The sequence below is a fragment of the Theropithecus gelada genome, chromosome 10 (assembly GCF_003255815.1).
Source record: "Theropithecus gelada isolate Dixy chromosome 10, Tgel_1.0, whole genome shotgun sequence".
In the NCBI taxonomy this organism is placed as follows: domain Eukaryota; kingdom Metazoa; phylum Chordata; class Mammalia; order Primates; family Cercopithecidae; genus Theropithecus; species Theropithecus gelada.
The window spans coordinates 67,992,258-68,014,996 of NC_037678.1; the positions used below are offsets into that span (position 1 = coordinate 67,992,258).

At 51.2% G+C, this 22,739-nt stretch overlaps 2 protein-coding genes across 6 annotated transcripts in view; one reads left to right on the forward strand and one right to left on the reverse strand.

Annotated features, from left to right (window-relative positions):
* NCOA6 (nuclear receptor coactivator 6) overlaps positions 1 to 4,026 on the forward strand; it is a 120,021-nt gene extending 115,995 nt beyond the window's left edge. Inside the window, exon 15 of the mRNA XM_025398598.1 lies at positions 3,460 to 4,026. Within this exon, the coding sequence (XP_025254383.1) occupies positions 3,460 to 3,503 (44 nt within the window). The 3' untranslated portion in view covers positions 3,504 to 4,026. The remainder of the gene's footprint in view (positions 1 to 3,459) is intronic.
* A 2,015-nt stretch (positions 4,027 to 6,041) lies between these two features.
* TP53INP2 (tumor protein p53 inducible nuclear protein 2) lies at positions 6,042 to 15,529 on the reverse strand. 5 transcript variants are annotated; one of them, XM_025398605.1, is made up of 5 exons: positions 15,307 to 15,529; positions 14,344 to 14,460; positions 10,644 to 10,817; positions 9,997 to 10,285; positions 6,042 to 9,426 (listed from the first exon to the last, which is right to left on the reverse strand). In XM_025398605.1, the coding sequence occupies exons 3-5, from the start codon at positions 10,765 to 10,767 to the stop codon at positions 9,177 to 9,179; spliced, it is 663 nt and encodes a 220-aa protein (XP_025254390.1). In that variant the 5' UTR covers positions 10,768 to 10,817; positions 14,344 to 14,460; positions 15,307 to 15,529; the 3' UTR covers positions 6,042 to 9,176. The 5 variants fall into 5 exon arrangements, with proteins under 5 accessions (XP_025254390.1, XP_025254392.1, XP_025254395.1 ...); XM_025398607.1 differs by having other exon boundaries at positions 10,644 to 10,799; positions 15,307 to 15,511; XM_025398610.1 differs by having other exon boundaries at positions 9,997 to 10,165; positions 15,307 to 15,511.
* Positions 15,530 to 22,739: the final 7,210 nt, after the last annotated feature.

Sequence of the window (22,739 nt, forward strand, 5' to 3'; positions counted from 1 at the left end):
AAAAAAAAAAAAAAAAAAAAAATTTATTTTTTTCCTCATGGAAGTATGAAAGTACATCCTTCACCACTTCTCCCCACCAACCATAGTATCCAAAAGATGAGGGTTTTTAATGGTGTGTTTGTGGGGTTTTTTTGTTTTTTGTTTTTTTTTTTTTTGAGACGGAGTCTCGCTCTGTCGCCCAGGCTGGAGTGCAGTGACCAGATCTCAGCTTACTGCAAGCTCCGCCTCCCGGGTTCACGCCATTCTCCTGCCTCAGCCTCCTGAGTAGCTGGGACTACAGGAGCCCACCACCTCGCCTGGCTAGTTTTTTGTATTTTTTAGTAGAGACGGGGTTTCACCGTGTTAGCCAGGATGGTCTTGATCTCCTGACCTCATGATCCGCCCATCTCGGCCTCCCAAAGTGCTGGGATTACAGGCTTGAGCCACCGCGCCCGGCCATGTTTGTGTTTTTTTTGCAGTTTCTAGCACAAGTCATTTGTTTATTCCTGGCCCCACTCATTGATTCACGCTCAGAGGCAGCCTGCCAGTTCATTGGGTGCTTCGGAGCAGTGACAAATGGGAACAAGCAAGGAAGGAGGGGGAGCCTGAGGTTGATTCTCACCCACACTCCACTACCCACTTCTTTTCCCAGCCACATATGTTTCTCAGACATACCACTTGATCCTTCATATCACAACAAGGGAAAAGCTTCCAAAGTTGACCTAATTAATGAATGTTTTTCTGAGGATGAACACTGTCAAGACAAAAACCTGCCTATTTTTACTGCACATGACAGATTTGCTGCAGTGAAAATAAAGCTTGAGATCTGGACCTCAAGAGTTGATTTTAGGGAGTTGTGTGGGCTCTGTGAGACTCTTAATTTACATGAATTAAAATAAAGAACACCATTATTAACATCCCGGCAGATTAACTGTCTTCTGATTAGTAAAAGACTAATGAGTAAATCAGAAAGACTGATTCTACCACATGGCACAAAAAAACATGACCTTTGAGAAGATAAACATACTGAAATTTCCACCAACAGAGGCCTGAATGAAATTACTGGGCACCTCTTGGAAATTCATCTAGACCTCACTTCTTTTTATTTTTTATTTTTTTTGTGAGACGGAGTTTTGCTCTTGTTGCCCAAGCTGGAGTGCAATGGCACAATCTCGGCTCACCACAACCTCCGCCTCCCAGGCTAAAGCAATTCTCCTGCCTTAGCCTCCCGAGTAACTGGGATTACAGGCATGCGCCACCACACCTGGCTAATTTTGTATTATTTAGTAGAGATGGGGTTTCTCCACGTTGGTCAGGCTGCTCTGGATCTCCTGACGTCAGGTGATCCGCCTGCCTCAGCCTCCCAAAGTGCTGGGATTACAGGCGTGAGCCACCGCTCCTGGCCTAGGCCTCACTTCTTAGCAGTTACCTTAGCTAACAGAGTAGTAAAATTTTTCCTTAAAATCTACATATTTATTAGAGTCTGGGTTCGCAAAATATTATGATACAAAAGACAAAGTAAAATTTGCTTAGAATACAACCTAACATGCAGTATCAGAAAATTCAGCCTACTTACCAGAAATGGGTAAATCTGATTCATCTTTTGTGTTGATATACTGGAAGCATTTTTTTTCTCCTTGATGAGAAGTAATTTTAGAACACTTTTCATATTAAAACCAGAATATGAAGTAAAGGTGACCTTTTGTAGTCAATATGAGATTCTAAAGAAGTGTTTACATTTGGAGAGCTTCAAGCTATTCACTGTACTCTGCCATAACTTTGTGTAGAATTTTTTTTTTTTTAATAGAGACAGGGTCTGTGTCTCCCAGGCTGGAGTACAGTGGCATGAACATAGCTCACTTCAGCCTTGAACTCCTTCAGCCATGAACTCCTGGGCTCAAGTGATCCTCCCACTTCAGTCTCCTAAGTAGCTGGGACTACAGGCATGTGCCACCATTCCCAGCTAATTCTTTTCTTTTTGTAGAGATGGGTTCTCACCATCTTGCCCAGGCTGCCCTCAAAACTTCTGGGCTCAAGTGAGCCTCCCGCCTCAGTCTCCCAAAGTGATGGGATTACAGGCGTGAGCCATCACACCTGGCCAAAATTTTTTTTTTTTTTTTTTTTTTTTGAGACGAGTTTTGCTCTTGTTGCCCAGGCTGGAATGCAATGGTGTGATCTCAGCTCACCGCAAACTCTGCCTCCCAGGTTCAAGTGATTCTCCTGCCTCAGCCTCCCTAGGAGCTGGGATTACAGGCATGTGCAACCACACCTGGCTAATTTTGTATTTTTAGTAGAGACAGGGTTTCTCCAAGTTGGTCAGGCTGGTCTCGAACTCCCGACCTCAGGTGATCTGCCCGCCTCGACCTCCCAAAGTGCTGGTATTACAGGCATGTAATACATTACACTGCGCCCAGCCTAAAATGTTTTTAAGAAACACTGTTTAAGTCTGGCATAAGATTAAGACAAGAGAAACTAAATGAATCAAAACATAGTCATTTGCCTTTATGTCACTGTCATTCTGTGTGTAAATCACTCAGTTCCCCTCTTCCATGAAGCCTTCAGGCTCACTTGGACTCAGAGCAGACTCTTGCTTGTTCTGAATTGAGTTCATGACTGATATATCCACAGTCTTTTTTTTTTTTTGAGACGGAGTCTCGCTGTCACCCAGGCTGCAGTACAGTGGTGGGATCTCAGCTTACTGCAACCTTCACCTCCCTGGTTCAAGCAATTCCCCTGCCTCAGCCTCCCGAGTAGCTGGGATTACAGGTGCACTTCACCACGCCCTGCTGATTTTTGTGTATTTTAGTAGAGATGGGACAAACTAGTCTCGAACTCCTGACCTCAGGCAATCCACCTGCCTCGGCCTCCCAAGGTGCTGGCATTACAGGCGTGAGCTACCACGCCCAGCCTTCCACAGTCTTGATATAACTGGCTGGGCCATAGTAGACACTCATTGACCAGGGCCCATGGTCATGTTGTTTAGACCTTGACTATAGCATGACAAAAATGGTTCCTTACTGTGAAACAATAGCTTGGCTCCAAAAGGGATCCCAAGGCAGGTTTTTTTTTTGCACTCTAACACAACTTACTCACTTGCTTATGGCATTACTTGTTGATTTCCACCAAAAGCATTGTCAATCTATCTATTCATACTTCGTTGTATGATGGGAACTGGTGAGGGAAACAGTGGGTGAATTGCCCAGCTACAAAGGCTCTCTCCACCCTGCACTTTCTCTAGTCAGTGTGCTTCATCGCCCACCACGTTTGTCACATTCCCCCAATTCTGCCCAATGCAGGACCACACCTTCTTCCCACATAGGTCATCAAAGAAAGCCTGTGCTCCATTCAGAGCACCTCTTAGACAGATTCCGAGTCAAGTAGGGCTCCCCTTAGGTCTGCCCTGCTTGTTGTGGACTGCCTAAAGGGTACTGCTATAAAGTGTTAACCTCCGCTGAACACGTCCATTCTTTCCCCCCACAGACATAACCAGTGCGGTGCAATCCAAGCGAAGAAAATCCAAGTAAACAAGCAGGACGGCGACTTGATACTTGTAAATGTGTGTGACTTTTACAAAGAGCAATTTTGAGCTGTGACTTTTTTAAATCAATTTCTGTACAGTTAGTAATTTTAATAATGTGGCCCTTTTCCTAGTCCCTGCAGCCTGTTTCATAAAGTGCAATGGGGAAAGCAGGATTGTTGAGCCCTTTTGGTGTTGCGAGTGGAAGTTCAAGGTTTCTAAAATGTTGTCTTGTATTGAAAGGAGCTAATGCCATTATAAATGTTAATAGTTTTCACATTTCCTAAGCAGCCTAGAGTACAGGGTGAGCATTTTTAGATCTCCTAATGACGTATTGTGCTGTGGAAGTACTGTGTGTGAATAGCAGTAGTGGGGGCAAAAGCAATCTTCTCATTTGGAAATGTTGTAAATAATTTTATTATATAGTGTTTTGGATGTATTTGTTGTAGAAATGGACCAGTGAATAAAGAGAATCTAAGGATTTGTACAATGCGAAATAATGTGTTAAATAAATGTCATTGTCATAGAACATAAAGTTATGTTATTGGTAAGGGATTTTTGGGTGATAAGCTCTTTCTTTGGACCTTAAATAAGCAGACACAGCCTTCTTTGTGAATGGAATTCCCATCTAGTCCTCATCGCACCTGAGATGTCCGCCTGGCAAGTTGAGGAAAATGTACATACTTGCTCCCTCACTTCATTCTTGGCTTTGAAGAAACCAACCCTGTTCAGCACTATGCCAGGTACTTTGATATATATTGCTCAAATTTCTTTTTTTTTTTTTTTTTTTTTTGAGACTGAGTCTGGCTCTGTCGCCCAGGCTGGAGTGCGGTGGCCGGATCTCAGCTCACTGCAAGCTCCGCCTCCCGGGTCCACGCCACTCTCCTGCCTCAGCCTCCCGAGTAGCTGGGACCACAGGCGCCAGCCACTTCGCCCGGCTAGTTTTTTTGTATTTTTTAGTAGAGACGGGGTTTCACCGTGTTAGCCAGGATGGTCTCAATCTCCTGACCTCGTGATCCGCCCGGCTCGGCCTCCCAAAGTGCTGGGATTACAGGCTTGAGCCACCGCGCCCGGCCTGCTCAAATTTCTTTTGATGCAAATAACAAAACCAACTTAGAGAAGATCAATGACCACCCAGGATTTTCTAGGGACAGGAAGCTGTCAGCAGCTGAGACAGCACTTTTTCACCACGTCACACATTGCTTCTCCATATGCATGGTGGATAGATCCAAAACAATTGTGCTTACATCTCTTCCGTGCAGGAGGTGGGCCCAGACTGGCCTGTAAGATTGTGCCAGCATCAAGAATCTAGTCCAGCCAGGCGCGGTGGCTCAAGCCTGTAATCCCAGCACTTTGGGAGGCCGAGACGGGCGGATCACGAGGTCAGGAGTTCGAGACCATCCTGGCTAACACGGTGAAACCCCGTCTCTACTAAAAAATACAAAAAACTAGCCGGGCGAGGTGGCGGGCGCCTGTAGTCCCGGCTACTCGGGAGGCTGAGGCAGGAGAATGGCATAAAAACCCGGGAGGCGGAGCTTGCAGTGAGCTGAGATCCGGCCACTGCACTCCAGCCTGGGCGACACAGCGAAACTCCGTCTCAAAAAAAAAAAAAAAAAAAAGAATCTAGTCCAGGGCCAGGTGTGGTGGCTCACACCTGTAATCCCAGCACTTTGGAAGGCCTAGGCGGGCGGATCACCTGAGGTCGGGAGTTCGAGACCAGCCTGACCAACATGGAGAAACCCCGTCACTACTAAAAATACAAAATTAGCTGGGCATGGTGGCGCATGCCTGTAATCCAAGCTACTAGGGAGGCTGAGGCAGGAGAATTGCTAGAACCCAATAGGCGGAAGTTGTGGTGAGCCAAGATTGTACCATTGCACTCCAGCCTGGGCAATGAGTGAAACTCTGTCTCAAAAAAAAAAAAAAAAAAAAAAGAATCTAGTCCAGTTTAGGTCAGGTTTCCACCTTCAGTCCAGTTCTGTGGTTAGATGGAGCAGCTTCCAAATTAGAGGGGTCATTTTGTGTTATATATTTCAGAGATGTTCACTACATTTCACTCTGGCTGCCCTGCTTCAAAATGTGTGTAGTCTCCAAAGCCAGCTGCTTCTGCCCCACCCTACCCCCAACTTTCAGGAGACTCATGCTGGGGGCCCTGGCCTTGTCTCAGCCTGGGCTTCAGCCTTCTGCTGCATCTCCCCTAGGGCTAGACTTCATCCTTTCCCTCCAGTGGCTCCTTGCTTTTGCTCTAACCCAGTGCCTGAAACCAAAAGGATGAGTTGGTCATTCTGTCATGCTCTTATTCTCATCTCCATTTCAGCTGTCTTCATATATGCATCTTGCATTATAAGGATCCTCTAAAAGTAGTTATTTATGAGTCAGACCCCATTGTCTGGCTCTGTTCCCAGTAAGCTTATCTCCCCTCTTCCTCTCCCATGACACATACACCAGAACTAAAGCCAGCTTTATCATAATATCCTATGCCACTACTGTGCTTAAGATTACAAAGTGCTTCTCATACTTAGCTCAACTCAGGCAGAAAGGATCATGTGCTTTAAATAGATTTTTATTTGTTTTTCTTTATATTAATTTTTTTCTCCCATAGAGGAATAGCATTACAGTCTAACAATCAGAATTCTGTTACACACATACACAGGCATGCCACATGACCCAGTTGAGGTGGTTGTTTCCTTGAGTTTGTTGACACGTCACATGGTCAAAATCTCCTCATTTCAGCCAGTCTCAAAACACCCAACAGGGATGCACTCAACCTGTTGGTTCCATGTGGAACTAGGTGGCAGGGCGAGAGGGAAAGTAGTAGAAGGGGGCTATGGTGTGTCTGCATTCAGTCCCCTCATGTAAAGCCACATGGATCTAGGGGGGTATCCAAGAGCTCTGATGGGGTCCTTGTTGCACCTAAGACATTATAGGTCAGAGCAAGTTGATTAGAAGGTTCCAGGCAGGGGGCTGGGGAGCAGGCATACTCTAAAACAGCACCAAACTGCATTCATACACACACGGTGCCCTGCTGGGACTAGACTGGCAAAGGCTGGAAAGACACCCAGCTTGAAGGACCCACTCAGACTTAACTGGGGAATAACTGGAAGTCACTCTTTGATGTAACTGGGACTCACTCTAGAAACGGGTCCCTCTGACACAGTTTTGGCAAAGTGCTGGTAGTACTGACATTAATACTCACAAACTGGTACAAACTCTAGGGCCTCTGAAAACATCCATCAAAACAGAGTCTCTAACCCCCTCCTAAGGTTGCATAGGACTTTGAACTCTGGTTCCCTCATGTATTCAAGTTCTGTGGTTTAAAAAAAAAAAATCCTGAAGCATGCTCAAGGTGAAAGGCACGTACACAGTCAATACAGTATGACAAGGGCTGATGCTTCAGGAGTCAGACTAGCAGGAGACTGAGTAGTGTTGGTTTTTAGAAATCTATACACAATTAAAATATTGCCACACTCAAATGCTACAGAATCTATAGGAAAGGTACAAAAAAATAGCCTTGCAACCTGCCACGTGAGAGATTGGGTTCTAGAACTACAGGAGCCTCCAGAAATACATGTAAAGAAAAGGCCTTTTAAAATTTGAGCCAAATGCCCTATAACTTAAACTCTTCCCCCACCAGAAGGATCATGGGCACCACACAGGACTGAGCCTAGGTCCCAGCTGGCAGTGAGGAGTAGGCAAGAAGGGTTGGAGGGAGTTTCAGCTCTTGGAGGTGCCGAAGACCCTAGGCTGGCTGTGAAGTGCCCAAGTGGTAGCTGGAAGAATAAAAGCAACTAGGTTGTAACTGAAGGAGAACTTGGGGAGAGGAGCAAGGCTGTCAACTACTGGGGCCCTAGTGGACTGGCGTGGGAGCTTTGATCCGTTTTTAGTGTTAATTTGGCTTATTCCCTGGAATAGGAGACCCCATCAGGTATTCCTCTGTCCTCATCCCAGCATCCATGGGGATACCCCATCCCTTCCCCACATATCCCCCATGAGGCCTGGGGCTAGAGGATCAGGGAGGGCAGCTGCCTTTGCCCTCATGGGAATGCAGAGTTTTCTCCAAGCCTCAGCTTGGCTGGGAGGCCTGGAAACCTAGAGTTGGGGTGAGGGGAGGACTTATGTTCATATGTACCAAGAACTCTTAAAAGTTCCAAGGAAGAGTGGGCACACACTAGAAAAGGGTGGCTAGAAAGAGGAAATGGGAAGCAACTCGGGGCATCCCAGGAGGCTATTGCTGGTGTCTGAGCCCAAAATTCAGTCTCACCACAAGAAGGGGGAGGCCGGTGGCCCCTGCCCCGTCTGTCTCCCCCAGGGATTCAGGTTCCCTCCTCCAGGTACTTACTGGAGGAGGAGGGGAGGGGGACCATAGGGCACCCATCTCTCCCCAGCAACCTAGAAAGAAAGAGAGGCCTGTGGGAGAAAATGAAAAGAGGCCCCCTGAAGGCCCTGAACCTGGATAGGAACAATTTGCGGATTGGGACAGTAGGGGTCCTGGACTCCTACTTAGGATTGCTGGCTAGCCATACTGAGCAGGGTGTGAAATACAAGGCCAGAGGCAAGGTGAAAGCTGAGCTGTCAGCCTTGGGATGACTTCACCCCATGGTGTGTCCTCCAGCATCACTGCTCTGCACGCTGACCTAGAGTGTGTGCCCTTTCCCTGCCTAGAAGCCGCGTGGCCTGCATGTCTCCTAAGCTAGTTCTAGCACCTTGGGCTTGTGAAAAGATGGCCAGGATGGTGGGGCCTTGCCCAGCTTCTACTCGGGTGACATGTCAGGGGTAGAGTGGCAAGGTACTGACTAAGCCCTTCGGATTCCGGGACCTGCACAAGGGTGGATTATAGAAAAGGGAAGTGGGGGCAGACTCCAGGCTTCAGCCTGGGAGCAGGGTTTGGCCTCTCTGAGCAAGCACAGTGCACACTCCCTTGGTGCCCTGCTCCCTGCAGCTTCTCAACGTGTCTGTCCTGTCCGCATCTCCAACAGGCTGCCTCGTTCCCTAGATTCCCTCCGTCTTCTCCCTCTAACTCACATCTCACAGTCCTCTTCTACATACTGTACCTTTCCAGGCCTAAGTAGCTCCACAGAGTACCGTCCCCAAGGCAGAAGGAAGGGGAGACTAAAATTAGCAAAACCCTGAGCCCTTACTAGAGGTCAATGACAGCAGCCCAAGCTGCAAAGGCTCTACCTGGTCAGAGCTGGGCTCAGGGTCCCCACCATTTGGGAGGGAATTACTGGGAATGAAGAATAAGGGAACAGGAGTAAGTGTAATGCCAACCATGGGATAGTGTGACTCATGTAAGGTGGGAGTTGAAAGTGAGGAATGAGCCAGATCAGGGACTGGAAGAAGCTTTCAGAAATAGGGGTGGGCCAGAGGTAGAGGACTGAAGGGCAAGGGTGAAGGGGAAAGACAGGGATGGGGACCGGAGAAGAAAGGATGGAGGGGTCAGGAGTAGGGGGCATGGATGATTAGATGCTGGGTATGGGGGCCAGAAGGAGTGAGGGTGAAGGGGGCTTGAAGGGGTTCAGAGGCAGATTAGACGATCAGAGATGGGGATATTGAGGGTGTCGGTTATCACCTAACCTCACACGCTTTAAGAAGGGAGGTTTCGGTGTCCAGCCCGAGGCGTCGGAGGAGCCCGACAGGGATCGGGAGTCAGCAAGGGGTTCGCGGCGCGGCCGGTGGACGCTCAGTAGTTAAACTGGCGCTGGCACGGCTGGTAGATGAAGCTGCCCTGGTTCTTGGACCGGCGCGGACGGCTCTCGCGGGCTCTGTTCTGTCGCTGCACCGCCTTGGCGCTCAGCGTGTGGCGCTCCGCCCGCTGCCGGGCCCGCTGCAGCCGCCGCACCTGGCCCGCCTTTTCCAGCAGCGCCGCCCGCGCTGGGAGAGGAGCGACGTGGCGCGCGGCCCGGGGCTCGCGGCCGGCGGGCGCCAACTCCCTGTGGGGACAGAGCGAGGCTCGGTCAAGCCGGGTAAGCCAGGTGGGGGAGCTAGGGGGCGCTGCCATCTCCCACCCTTGCTTTGGCGCAGTTGTGTCCGTTCAGATTGGGGTGCCCGACGCCCTTCTTGTGGGTACCAACCCGGAGGTGTCTCCTCGGTTCTAGCCCATAACAGGTAAACTGGACCTCGGGGAAGACTGGACACCCAACTCCCCATTCCACCCTTGCCTTTCTGTTTAAGTCCCACTCCCTAGACGCTCCAGCCAAGCTCCTCAAGCCTCCAAATCCGGCCCCGGCCTCTTAGCCACGCCCCTCCCTCCCAAGCCTCGCCCCGGCCACGAAGCCACGCCTCTCCCACCCAACAGCCCAGCCCCTCCATCCTCAGGCCCGCTTCTAGCCTCGCCCTGCGGCTCACGGGCCCCCTACTTTGTCTCAAACGCAACTCTCCCAAGGCCGCTACCCCCTCGAGCACGGGGCCGGGCTGGCCCGCTTCCCCAGCCTCCTGGCCTGGACCCTGGCCTCCAAGATCGATCTCCCTGGGCATCCAGGCTCCGCCCCCGGCTCGCTCACCCTTCGCTGAGGTCGCCGTCTGGCAGGGCCGCGTCCGGGAGCGGGGAAGGGGGCCCGGGCTCCAGCACTATGGTGCTGCCGGTGACGTAAACGGACATGCTGGGGTGCTCGATGAGGAGGTCCTCCAGGGGGCTGCTCTGGAGGCGGGCGGGACCGAGTCCAGGCCCCTCTGCAGTAAAACAGGCGGGAGGGGTAACAAACCAGCTCTCGTCCATCAAGGAGGGCGCGGGCGGAGGGCGGCCCGCGGGGGCAGAGGCGGCCCCGGGGCTGGGTGGAGCCGCGTAGCTGTCTAAGGGGCGCGGGTTGGGAGCCGTGCAGAGGAGGGGAGCAGCAAGGAGGGACACACACGCACACCGGACAAGGGGGCGGGGAGAGAAAGGGCATCGTTAGTCAGACCCTCAGCCCGTCCGCAGCTCCCCGGGGCACCCACGGGCCAGGAATCTCGCCCTGCTGCCCTAGGGGACCTGATGTGCGGCCTCTCCTGGGCCGCCAGGAGAGGGCCCCGCCTCTCATGGGAAGGGGTCCCGTGACCCCACCTCCAGTAGGCTTGGGGGACTCCCCAATCCCCCAGCAGCACCCTTCCCCTCTGCTCGGCCATCTGCCCTTAGAATGACTTCACAGGCCCAGGAGGCAGACCCAGACCTCACCCGGCAGGTCAATGATGAGCCAGCCATCCACTTCATCCTCCTCCGACACAAAGGCGCGGGGGCAGTCGGGGTCTTCAGGGGGCGAGGGGGTGCTGAAGAAGAGGCTGGTGAGGCGCTGGAACATGGTGGGGGGCGAAGCGGCCTCACGGGGTCGCCCTATGGCAGTGCAAAAACCTGGGAATCATAGACGGACGTTGAGATGATTGAAGTTCACCCCACTCCTGGCCTGGGGCAGAGGACAGAAGATATCACCCCCAGAGCAGGGAGAAGGGTACACACAACAGGGATATGTGCGGACACTTTGAGGATATGTGCTTTCTGTATTCAAATCCAGGTTTTGGTTTTTTTTTTTTTTAATCTTCTGTATGATTTTAGGAAGTTATTTAACTTATCTGTACCTTAGTTTTCTCATCTGTCAAAAGACAATGATAATAGTACCTTCCTCCGGGCTCTTATAAGAATTAAATAAGCTAATAATAGTATCCTCCTCCAGGCTCTAATAAGAATTAAATGAGCTATATCAAAGTTATTGAAAGAAAAAAAGGCGGGGGGAAAGAACTAAATTAGCTAAACACTTATAAAGTGCTTAGAACTATGTCTGGGCATACGGTAAGCACTCAACAAACTAATAGTTATTATTACAGGGTGCTTTAGGAACATAGAAAGAGTGACATATGACACAGCTCTGCCAGGGAAGGTCTCCAGAGAATTGGACATCCAAGCTGGACTCTGAGGAGTAAACAGGAGTTCTCCAGGCAGGGAGGAAATTGCCCATACTGTCTGCTTGTTTTTTTTTTTTTTTTTTTTTTTGAGACGGAGTCTTGCTCTGTCACCCAGGCTGGAGTGCTGTGGCCGGGTCTCAGCTCACTGCAAGCTCCGCCTCCCGGGTTCACGCCATTCTCCGGCCTCAGCCTCCCGAGTAGCTGGGACCACAGGCGCCCGCCACCTCGCCCGGCTAGTTTTTTGTATGTGTTTAGTAGAGACAGGGTTTCACCGTGTTAGCCAGGATGGTCTCGATCTCCTGACCTCGTGATCCGCCCGTCTCGGCCTCCCAAAGTGCTGGGATTACAGGCTTGAGCCACCGCGCCCGGCCACTGTCTGCTTGTTATCATCACAATATAGCTAGGCTGGGCGCGGTGGCTCACGCCTGTAATCCCAGCACTTTGGGAGGCAGAAGTGGGTGAATTACTTGAGGTCAGGAGTTCAAGACCAGTCTGGCCAACAGGGTGAAACCCCGTCTCTACTAATAATACAAAAATTAGCTGGGCGTGGTGGCAGGTGCCTGTAATCCTAGGCTGAGGCAGGAGAATCACTGGAACCTGCAAGGCACCACTGCACTCCAGCCTGGGTGACAGAGCGAAACTCAGTCTCAATAATAATAATAATAATAATAGCTAACATTTATGTTCCTGGCACTATACTAAGCAGCTTTACCTACATTACCTCATGTAATCCTCACAACTACAGGAAGTAGATAATTACTATCCTTACTTTACAGTTGAAGAAATTGAGGCACAGAGAAGTTAACTTTCCCAAAGTCCCACAGCTAGTAAGAGACAAAGGTGGGATTTGCATCCACACAATCAGATTCCAGAGGTAGCACCCAGAATCACCATATTCTATTGCCTTTTCTGGGTGTCTGTCTGAATTTGATATTTTCAACTTGGTGGACAGGGGTCATGGTCCATGTGTATTTTTCTGGGAAAAGGACCTTGGTTTTCATCATGATTTCCTAAACAGCAATCTTTGACCCGAGAGATTAAGAACCACTCCTGGAGCCTGTGTGGTTTGAAAAGCACTGGCCAGCAGAAATCCCATAGAACTGCTACCATCTTGCCATGTGATTTGGCATGGCTCGGTTGTGTCTGTCATACGAGGTGTAAAGATGTCATGCCCTCCCCCCTCTGACCCCCTTTTCCTAGGCTCCTGTTCAAGGGCAGCATCCCAGGCTAGGAGGAAGATCAGGTTGCTTGGGCTCAGGGAGACAGCAGGTCAGTGGGAGGTGATGATGGAGGAAGGGAGCTGTCAGTTTCCAGGGGCCCTTAAAGATGAGCACTGAGGGTTGGACCCAGACCCAGGCAAGCCCTTAACCAATCCTTCCCTGGGTGAAGATGAAGAGGGAGGCCCCCTACTCCAGAAATGGAAACACCAAGTTGGTAGCTCTAGATCTACCCCCTCCCCATGCCAGTCTACCTCAGGACTAGAGCTTGGCTGGGGGCTGCTGGCCATACTCCCCAGTACCTGAAGCCTGACTGACTCTCCACACCTGTTCCCTAAAGATGCTCAATGGTTTTGCTGCTGAGCCACTTGTCACCATTCTCTAAGGGTGTTTCCACACTTCCTGTAGAACTTCCTGGGGGCAGGTCCAGACTTCCCTGGAGGTATTTCTCCTCTTTCTGCTAATCCACCTGCAGTATTGCCATGCTTATTGCTACCTCCCCCATTCCCTGGAATTGTTTTCACACTTGCTGCAGAATCACCTCACTTCCATACCCTGAGAAGATTTCCACATTTGCAGACGCATAGGAGGCTCAAGATGCTGGCTTCCCTGGTGGGATGGGGGTGGGAGATCTACAAGGGTTAAGAAGGTGGCGCCACCCCCAACTAGTGTCCGCCCAGCACAATTCATGTATCCCAACCCATCTGTAGCCACAGGGAGCTGGTGACTCCATTGCCAAAAGCCCAGAAAGTTTGGCCCCTCTTGAAGGAAGGGAATATCAAGGCCTTAATGAGGCACATCCTCCTTTCAAGAACCTACTACTTCATGGAATATGAAAGAGAAGTTAAGAGCTGTTTCAGGGACCATCATATTCACCCAGCCCATTTTACAATGTGATGATCAGAAAGAAGACATAATCTATCCAAAAATACATGGCTAGATAGTGGCAGGGCAGTCCTAGTCCCACGTTACTGTGCATCCAGTCCAGATTAGGAGGATGTCAGGAAAGACTCAGCAAACAATCCCCAAGAATACAATGATGCAGGGGTACAGGGAGGTGAAAAAGACCTTGACCTAGCCACACCACCCCTCGCCTAGCTACAAAAGGGTCTGGGGTTACTGGCACCAAGATTTAGCATGCACTTCCTGAAGACCCACTGTGTACCAGAGCCTGCACTGTGCCTCCTCAAATTTCAGATAGGTTTAGGGGAGGGAGGCTCGGGGGAGAAGCTCCCTGTCTGAGGTCACACAGCAAGTCAGTGACAGCCAGGAGTGACAGCAGCACCAGCCAGCCAGTGCCTGCCCCCTCTCCTGACCACTTGGGAAGCCTCCCAGATTTCCTTTCCCAGCCCTGCCAGCTTCCTGGTTCTCACATTCCCAGTTCTGCTCCAGGGAGAACCATTCCCTTTAATAACCACAGCAGCTCTGCCCAGAATAGCATTTGTGCCCTAAGCCATCCCTACCCCCAGCCCATCCTTGAGCAAACTCCCAGCAGGAATGGAGTTCCTGGTTCAGTCTCTAGGCCCATCCACTTAAGTCAGAAACTCTCCTTATCCTATCCCTTTTCCTATACTCTCTGTGGGCAAAGGTGAGGAGGGAGCAGCAAAACACTTGGAGTTGTCTGCACTAGGCCAGGTCAGGCCCTTCCTAGCTGACAACCTAGGAAGTTGGGGAGGTAAAGGGCCAATAGGGGGAACCCTCACCCCACCCTCCAACCCCAACATCAGCCCTGGAGACACCCCGAGGCAGCCAACGACTCACCTCTCTGTGATCCAAACAGCTGGGAGGCAGCGATTTTATTGGACTCTAGGGCTCCAAGGTACAGTGAGGACAGAAGGGGTCAGGACCACAAAACGTGAACCAATCTCCAGAGATTCCCTGGAAAAAGGTCCAGGAGTAAGGAGACCTAGGAGCCTATCAAACCGTGATGAGGCTGAGCCCAAGATCAGGTCCCCAGCGAAAGGAAGATGTGTATCTTACCACTTGTATTGAGCCTCCATTATGTCTATGCCCCTAGCTAATAATGCATCTGTCACTCAGTGAGCATGACTCTAATTGGTTGTGTGACCTCGAGTGAGCTAATTCTCCTCTCTGAGCCTGTTGCCCCTTCCATGAACTGGGGTCTAAGACCCCTCATTTTGGGTCTGGGAGTGACATCAGCTAAGGCGCTGCACACAAATCAGGGATTAGGAGGATGTTATTCTGTTAGTCCCTGGGGGCGGAGTCTGGAGCCGGAGGGAGGGGATCCCACCACCATCTGGTGCTGTCCCAACCACCTGGAGTCCAAGGTAGCCCCGAACTCCTGACGACCCCCTCGACCTAGGCCCAGCAGCGCCGTGTGACTCCTTCTCAGGTTGCAAAGAGAAAGTAGGGGATCAGAGGCCTGACCCCAGCCCCTGGATTAGCCCTAGGAAATCGCCGACCCCCTGCAGCCCCCTTTGGATTGCAGCGTCTCACCCAGGGCCCAGCCCCGACACAGCGGCTACCGGGTCACGGGAGGACAAGCGACCCGAGCCTGTGGGGGCGGTGCCGGCCTTGGTGACGTCTCAATGTCATATGCAAATAGAACGACGTCATGGTCTACCGGGCGTGCGGCAACCAATTGGGAGCCGGGAACGCGGCCCCGGCGGACGCCGGCGGAGAGAGACAAAGGCCCGGGCGCGGGGGACTCAGGGCGTGTCCGTGGCGGGGGAGCCCCCTAGGCCCACCCGGGTCGGGACTCACCTGGGGGCGGGAGGGGGGCGGCACGGCGTTGAGGTAGTTGTGCGGCGGGGCGTCCCAGGGCCGCCGGCCGCTCACAGGCCAGGCCGCATCGCGGGGGCTCGCGGGGGAGGCGGCGGGGCCGCGGTCGCTCCGGGCTGCTGAGCTCGCCCGCCGGGCTTTGAGTCTGTGCGGCCGCTGCGGCGGGGCTCACGGCACAAATTGGAACGTTCAAACAGCTGATTGTGATGTCACAAAGAGGCCCGCCCGCCTCGCGTCACCGGCTGGCGGGGCGGCGGCCAATCCCGGGCTGCGGATCCCCCCCCCGTCCCGCCCCTCCCCTCCCCTCCCGGTTTGCGGGCCGGGCGCTCGGGCCGGGAAATGTTCTCGGAACCGGGAGGGTGAGTGTTCGGGGAGGCAGCTGCGGGGAGCTAGGAGCCCTGCGCCGCGGCGAGCTCTCCGCCAGGAGGATCTCCACTCCCTCCTACCGGCTCCTCATTTTCCTGACTCTTCCCGGATCGAAGCACCCTCACCTCTCCCACTGCTCCCCAAATCCTTTCACTGCATCCTATGTCCAAGTCCCGCGATGCGGACCCTGTTCTCGATCCACACCACGTCCGTGCACCTCCATTCTCCCCACTGCCCTTCTCCCTGCTCTCCCTCCCTCCTCGGGCTCAGCTCCTCAGCCCTACACACTTTCTGCTTTCCCACCCCGGTTTTTCTTCAGCTCTGCAGGCTTGAGAGAAGAGGGACATCCCCCACCCCCGGTTCCGGGGGAGCATCAGGGAATGTAGAGAAGTTAGTGAAGCTGACGGGAAATTTCGCAGAGTAGGACTTGAGAGGAATTGCCGTGCTGAGTAAACACTGACCTGAGAGGGCTCTGCACTTGAACGTTTTCACACCTTACTTAATCCACGTTGCTACTGGGGCTGTACAGAAGCGGCAGGACAGGGGCTGATTAGGAGTCCTGATTTACACGTGGGGAAGCTGAGTCTCACAGTCTCACTGTTAGCGTGTGAATTCATATTCAACAATGCATTCAACATTTATTAGACACCTACTTTTGCACCACCATACCACTAGCTGACATGTATTGAACACTTACTGTGTGCCACGACCTGTGCTATGGTGCTTTATGTGTGTTTTTTTTTTTATCTTCACAACAACCCCAAAAGGTGGACATTTTCCCCGTTTTACAGTTGAGGAAACAGACTCACAGAGCTCAAGTGACTTTCCTAGGTCTCAAAAGTATAGTCAATGGCAGAGCCAGGATTTGAACCTATAGCTCCCAGCCCTGACCCTCTCCATTCTCTACATGCACCAGATGGTCTAAACCTCAGGGCGCTTCAGGCTCCCCAGAGTCCTGGCTTTCAGTCCTGTCGGTGCCCTAGACTTGCTGTGTGACCTCAAGTCATGTTACCTCTCTGGGTCTCAGTTTGTCAAACAACATATCCAGGCTTCCCTCTAGAGCTGCCATTGTAAGATTCTTCCAAACTCTCTGCCCTCAGGATTCCACCCACCCCACGTTCTAGGCCCCAGCTCTCCCAGTGGCCTGGGAGATGCCTGAGAAGAGACCACAAATACACATATCAGAATCTCCAGGGCCAGAGGTTCTAGGTCAGCACAGCAGGGCTGGTGGGGGAGGGTCTGAGAACTGCCCATCTAGCCCAAAAGGAGGCCAGAGGTGACCTAGGCCAGAGGTTAATGCACTAGTGATAAAACTCTGTCCCAGCCTCATCTGAAACCCCCAAGGGACTCTTTAACCCTAGGGACAGAGGAAGAAGCCAGAAAAAAATAACCTGAGGCTGAAGGGTGGAGCGGGGAGTCGCCTTGTGGCCCTTGGAGTGTTATACCCAAAGTGTCCTCATTCCATGCAACTCTGAGCCTCTGTCCATCACAGCCACTTTCTGCTAACTTCATACCCTCTCAGACCTACTTGCTGACTTTAACTAAATCATCCCTAACACATCTCTCCTGTCAAGCCACTTGTTTGTTCTAAAACCTGATGTGGCTCCTAAAGCCCCACACTCCTAACACAGTACTCATGCCCCTCATGCTGCAGCCCCAGTTCTGTCCAGCTTCACCTCCCCTTCTCCTGCATGCATCTTGTGCTAACGTCAAACTCCTCCTTCACTCTACGGCACTTTCCCACCTCCACCCTTTTGCTCAAGCTGTTTCCCCTGCCTGGAATGCCTTCTTCAGAACTTTCTGAAATCCAGATCTTTCCTGTCTTCAAGATTCTACTTGGCCAGGTGTGGTGGCTCACACCCATAATCCGAGCACTTTGGGAGGCCAAGGCAGGAGGATTGCTCGGGGCCAGGAGTTTAAGAACAGCCTGGCCAACATAGCGAGACCCGTTATCTGCAAAAAATGAAAAAATTAGCCAGATGCCATGCACCTGTAGTCCCAGCTACTCAGGAGGCTGAGATAAGAAGATCACTTGGGTTTAGGTACAGTGAGCTATAATCAAGCCACTGCATTCCCGCTTGGATGACAGAGCCAGACCCTGTCTCTTAAAAAAAAAAAAAAAATAGAGAGAGGTTCCACTTACCCTTTTTTCCTCGAGGTAGCCTTCCTTGTTCCTTCCCACCAGTTGATGGCTACCTTGATGGACAGTCATTTATTTGTTCAGTAAACAGTAAATGATGATCACTCGTTGTATGTGTGTATGTCTTCTCAAGTGAATGGTTGGCATCCCAAGGGCAGGGTCTTTGTCCACGTATTGCCCCCACCCAGCTTGTGGGGGTCTAGCATAGAGCAGACTTTCATCGAAGGCTCAGTAGTTATAGCTTGAAGCTTAAGAAGGGTGGCTGGTTCAGGAATGTACACCTGCACTCTCTGCCCTGTGTACAGGCAATGGTCTGTTGAGCACATGGTTCTGGTTCCCCAAGCCCAGAAAAGGGGGCTGTTGGCTACACTCTGGTACCCTAAGTGTCTGGACTCTGTTCCCAGCATTAGCTGAACCCCATTTCTAGGCTGCTAAGTCAGATCTCAGTCTTCCATTTCTCTGTAGAGTCACAGGTACCCATGGAAGTCCCCTCCTGAAACCCCTAGGACCCATTCTTCCTGTCCACTACAAAGATTTATTATCTGGGCTGGAGGATACCTCAGACCTCAACTCATCCAAACCCCTCATTTTATAGGTGAGGAAACTGAAGTCCACTGAGGCACACGCAGGTCAAGATACTTGCTTAGAATCACACAGCAGCAAAGCCATCTACTGACCCTGGCCCCAGAAAGTGGGCTTAGTATTCTGAGACCGTGGTCTGGGCCAGTGGGCTGTAAAAAGAGGCAGCAGAGCTGGGCGCAGTGGTGCAGGCCAGTAATCATAGCACTTTGGCCGAGGCAGGAGGATCACTTGAGCCCAGAAGTTTGATACTAGCCTGGTCAACATGGCAAAACCCTGTCTCTATTAAAAATACAAGAATTAGCTAGGTGTGGTGGCCTGCACCTGTAGATCCAGCTACTCAGGAGGCTGAGGTGGGAGGATCAATTGAGCCTGGGTGGTTGAGGCTGCAGTGAGGTGTGATCATGCCACTGCACTTCAGCCTAGGCAACATAGGGAGACACTGTCTCAAAAAAAAAAAAAAAAAAAAATGAGGCAGTGAGCATCATGCTGGGGTAACTCTGGAGTCTCATTTCCAAGCAGACAGAGGGTGCCATTCCTATGCACGCACATGGATAATCAGGCGTATCTGTGCATACAATGAAGGCACCCATATATAAACATATACACACGTGCACATGAGCTCATGCTCAGAGTTAATAGGGACCCATGCCCATCTAACCCATGCCCAGGTGTGAGTACCTGCCCAATTTCATGGGCTCCAGGACTGGAGGTCAAGAGTCCACCCTTCAGGCAGGGCGCAGTGGCTCATGCCTGCAATCCCAGCACTTTGGGAGGCCGAGGCAGGCAGATCACCTGAGGTCAGGAGTTCGAGACCGGCCTGGTCAACATGGTGAAACCCTGTCTCTACTAAAAAATACCAAAAAACTAGCCAGGCGTGGTGGTGTGAGCTTGTGGTCCCAGCTACGCGGGAGGCTGAGGCAGGAGAATTGCTTGAACTTGGGCAGCAGAGGTTGCAGTGAGCCGAGACTGCACCACTGCACTCCAACCTGGGCGACAGAGCAAGACTCCGTCTCGAAAAAAAAAAAGAAAAAAAAAAATGAGGCTGCCCTTCTATTCCTTGGGCTTGCCCTCACCTGGGTGCTCCCCACTGCTTGCCACTCCCATTGCCTGCCCCCCTCCTTGCCCCCTTAAGTGATGTGTCAGCCTGTGTGTGTCGCTCAAAGGACCTTGTGTGTACTTGCGGGTATGAGCCAGTCTCTGCGCTTGGCTGGAGAACTGGCTCACCACTCCCCTCCTTCCCCATCCTCCCCTGCCCCCTGCCCTGAGATAGAGAGTGAGGTTGAAAGGAGTCCCTCTGACATAGATAATAAACTCTTCCTATCTTACCGGTGAAAAAACTAAGACAGAGAGGGGAAAACATTTCATTGGTAAAGCCAGCTGGAGCAGGCATAATCCCCAAATTACCCCAACAGATGGGCCTACACATTAACAAGAGGCCATATTCCAAGAACTTCTATTCAAAAAGCTTTGTTGTGATCCGGGTGGCTCACACCTGTAATTCCCAGCACTTTGGGAGGCTAAGGCAGGCACATTACTTGAGTTCAGGAGTTCCAGACCAGCTTGGCCAACATGGTGAAACTCTGTCTCTACTAAAAATACAAAAATTAGCCAGGCGTGGTGGCGGGTACTTTTAATCCCAGCTACTCAGGAGGCTGAAGCAGAAGAATCACTTGAACCCAGGAGGCAGAGGTTGCAGTGAGCCAAGATCGTACCACTGCACTCCAGCCTGGGCAACAGAGCAAGACTCTGGCTCAGAAAAACAAAACAAAACAAAAAAACCTTTGTTGTTCAATCCACAGATGTCTACATTTGAGAGTAACTCAAATTGTGGGCGGGGTGTGTGTGTGTGTGTATAAACCTTGGCCTGACTGTCAGATTTCAGTCTTGGTCTGTCCTGGGCTCACTGCCTGAGCCTGGGCAAGTCACTTCCTTTTTCTTTGTCTCAGTTTCCCCATCAGCAGAATGGCTGGCTCTATGCTCCCTTAACATACCTCCCAGGCTCAACTTCAAGGCATCGTGGCTTGTTTGTGTGAACTGTACTTAATGGCCCTGTCAGCAGGGAGGTGATGATCAGGACAGGATTCATTTCAGAGAGAAGAGGCAGGTGGCAGCAAGCCAAAAGCCTGGCTTAGTCTGAGTCCGTCTGCCATGGTCTGAGTCCGTCTGACAGTGACTTTGGGGTCCCAGGGGTATGTTTGTGAGTGTGGACAAGTACCCAAGTGAGCTGCTGTAGTTGAGTGCCCAGCATGATTTCCCACGTTTAGAACTTTATTTTACTAATTTTTTTTTAGAGACGGGGGTCTTCCTATGTTGCCCAGGCTGGTCTCAAACTCCTGGGCTTAAGCAGTCCTCCTACCTTGGCCTCCTGAAGTACTGGGATTAGAGGTGTGAGCCACTGTGCCCAACCCCACGTGTAACATTTAAAAGAGAAATTGTTCTATCCCTCCTTGACCATTGTGGTTAGAAGGGATAGCTTTGGGGCCATCCAGGAGCAAAAGAAAAGGAACTGGCATCTGGAGTTGCATCCTATCTGTCTTGCCCAGACAGGGCCAGATTCTGCAGCTCCCTCCTGGGTCTCTGCTTGGGAACTGGGTCCTTAGCAGGCTTTGAGGCTAGGGAGGAGAGGGTGCAGAAGAGAAGGGGGTTCCCTCCTGCTGAGTCAACCACTCTGCTAGGAGCAAATTAACTTCCTGAAGCTCAGACCACTTCCCTCTCCAACTCATGGCTCTTCCTTGGCTCCCTCTTGCTCCCAGGCTGAATTCACACTGCTGGCGGGGCACCCTTTCATGGTACCGGGTGCACAGTAAGCAGCTGGTAAATTCTGACTGGAAGGATAAGCAAAGCTGTGTTCACCTACTCTTTCAGAGTTCTCTGTACACATATGCACACACATACCCTTTGCAAATAAACCACCAGCTTTCCTGCTTCCAGGATTTTGCTCTTGCAGTTTCCTTCACGTAGGGAACCCTGCCCCTCACTCATCTAATCTCTCTGTGTCTAGACCCTGTCTATTCGTTAGAACTAATGTAGGCTGGGTGCGGTGGCTCACACCTGTAATCTCAGCACTTTGGGAGGCAGTGGATCCCCTGGGGTCAGGAGTTCGAGACTAGCCTGGCCAACATGGCAAAACCCCATCTCTACTAAAAATACAAAAATTAGCCGGGCATGGTGGTGTATGCCTGTAATCCCAGCTACTCGGGAGGCTGAGGCAGGACAATCGCTTGAACCTGGGAGGCGGAGGTTGCAGTGAGCCGAGATGACACCACTACACTCCAGCCTGGACGACAGAGCAAGACTCTGTTTAAAAAAAAAAAAAAAAAAAGAATACAAACAGCAGCTTATATTTATTGATTATTTTTCTATGTGCCCGTAACCCTCCAAGATGGGCATTGTTGTTTTCCCAGCTTTACAAATAAGGAAATTGAGGCTCAGGTTGCTTGAAGAAACTTGCCCACAATCACAGAGCTAAACAGTTGGTGCATGTTTCAAAAACGTACAGTATTTTTACCTAACAGAGTCATTTTTTTCGAGCAGCTGGTGCTCCCATGAAGGACCAAACTGCCATGTGTGGAGAGGGCCACCTGATGAGGACCCAAGAGGGACCTCTACAAGCTAAGAGTGGTCCCCTGCCAACAGAAAGTGAGAAAACAGGGCCTCACTAATAGGGTCACAAGAAAATGAATTCTTCCAACATCCCGAGGGAGCTTGGAAGTTGATCTTTCTCTAGTTGAGCCTCCACATGAGGACATACCTGGCCAGCACCTTGATTTCAGCCTTGTGGTATCCCAAGCAGAGAACCCAGATGAGCTGTGCCCAGACTTCTGACTTAGAGAATTGTGAGCTAATAAACAGGTGCTGTCATGAGCCCCTAGGTTTGTGGAGGTTTTGTTACACAGCAACAGAAAATCAGTACACACAGGCTTCACGCCTGTAATCCCAGAACTTTGGGAAGGCAAGGTGGGAGGATGGTTTGACGCCAGGAATTCAAGACCAGCCTGGACAACACAGTGGGGCCCCTTCTGTACAAATAATTTTTAAAAAATTATCCAAGCCTGTGCCACCATGTCTGGTGAATTTTTCCCTCCCTCCCTCCCTTCCTTCCTTCCTTCCTCTCTTTCTTTCTTTCGTACAGATGTGATCTTACTTTGTTGCCCAGGCTGGTCTTGAATTCCTGGACTCAAGCAGTCCTGCCACTTTGGCCTCCCGAAGTGCTAGGATTACAGGTGTGAGCCACTGCGCCCGGCCTTCACATTTTTTATTTTTTAGAGATGGGGTCTCTGACACCCAGGCTACAGTGCAGTGGTGTAATCATGGCTCACTGCAGCCT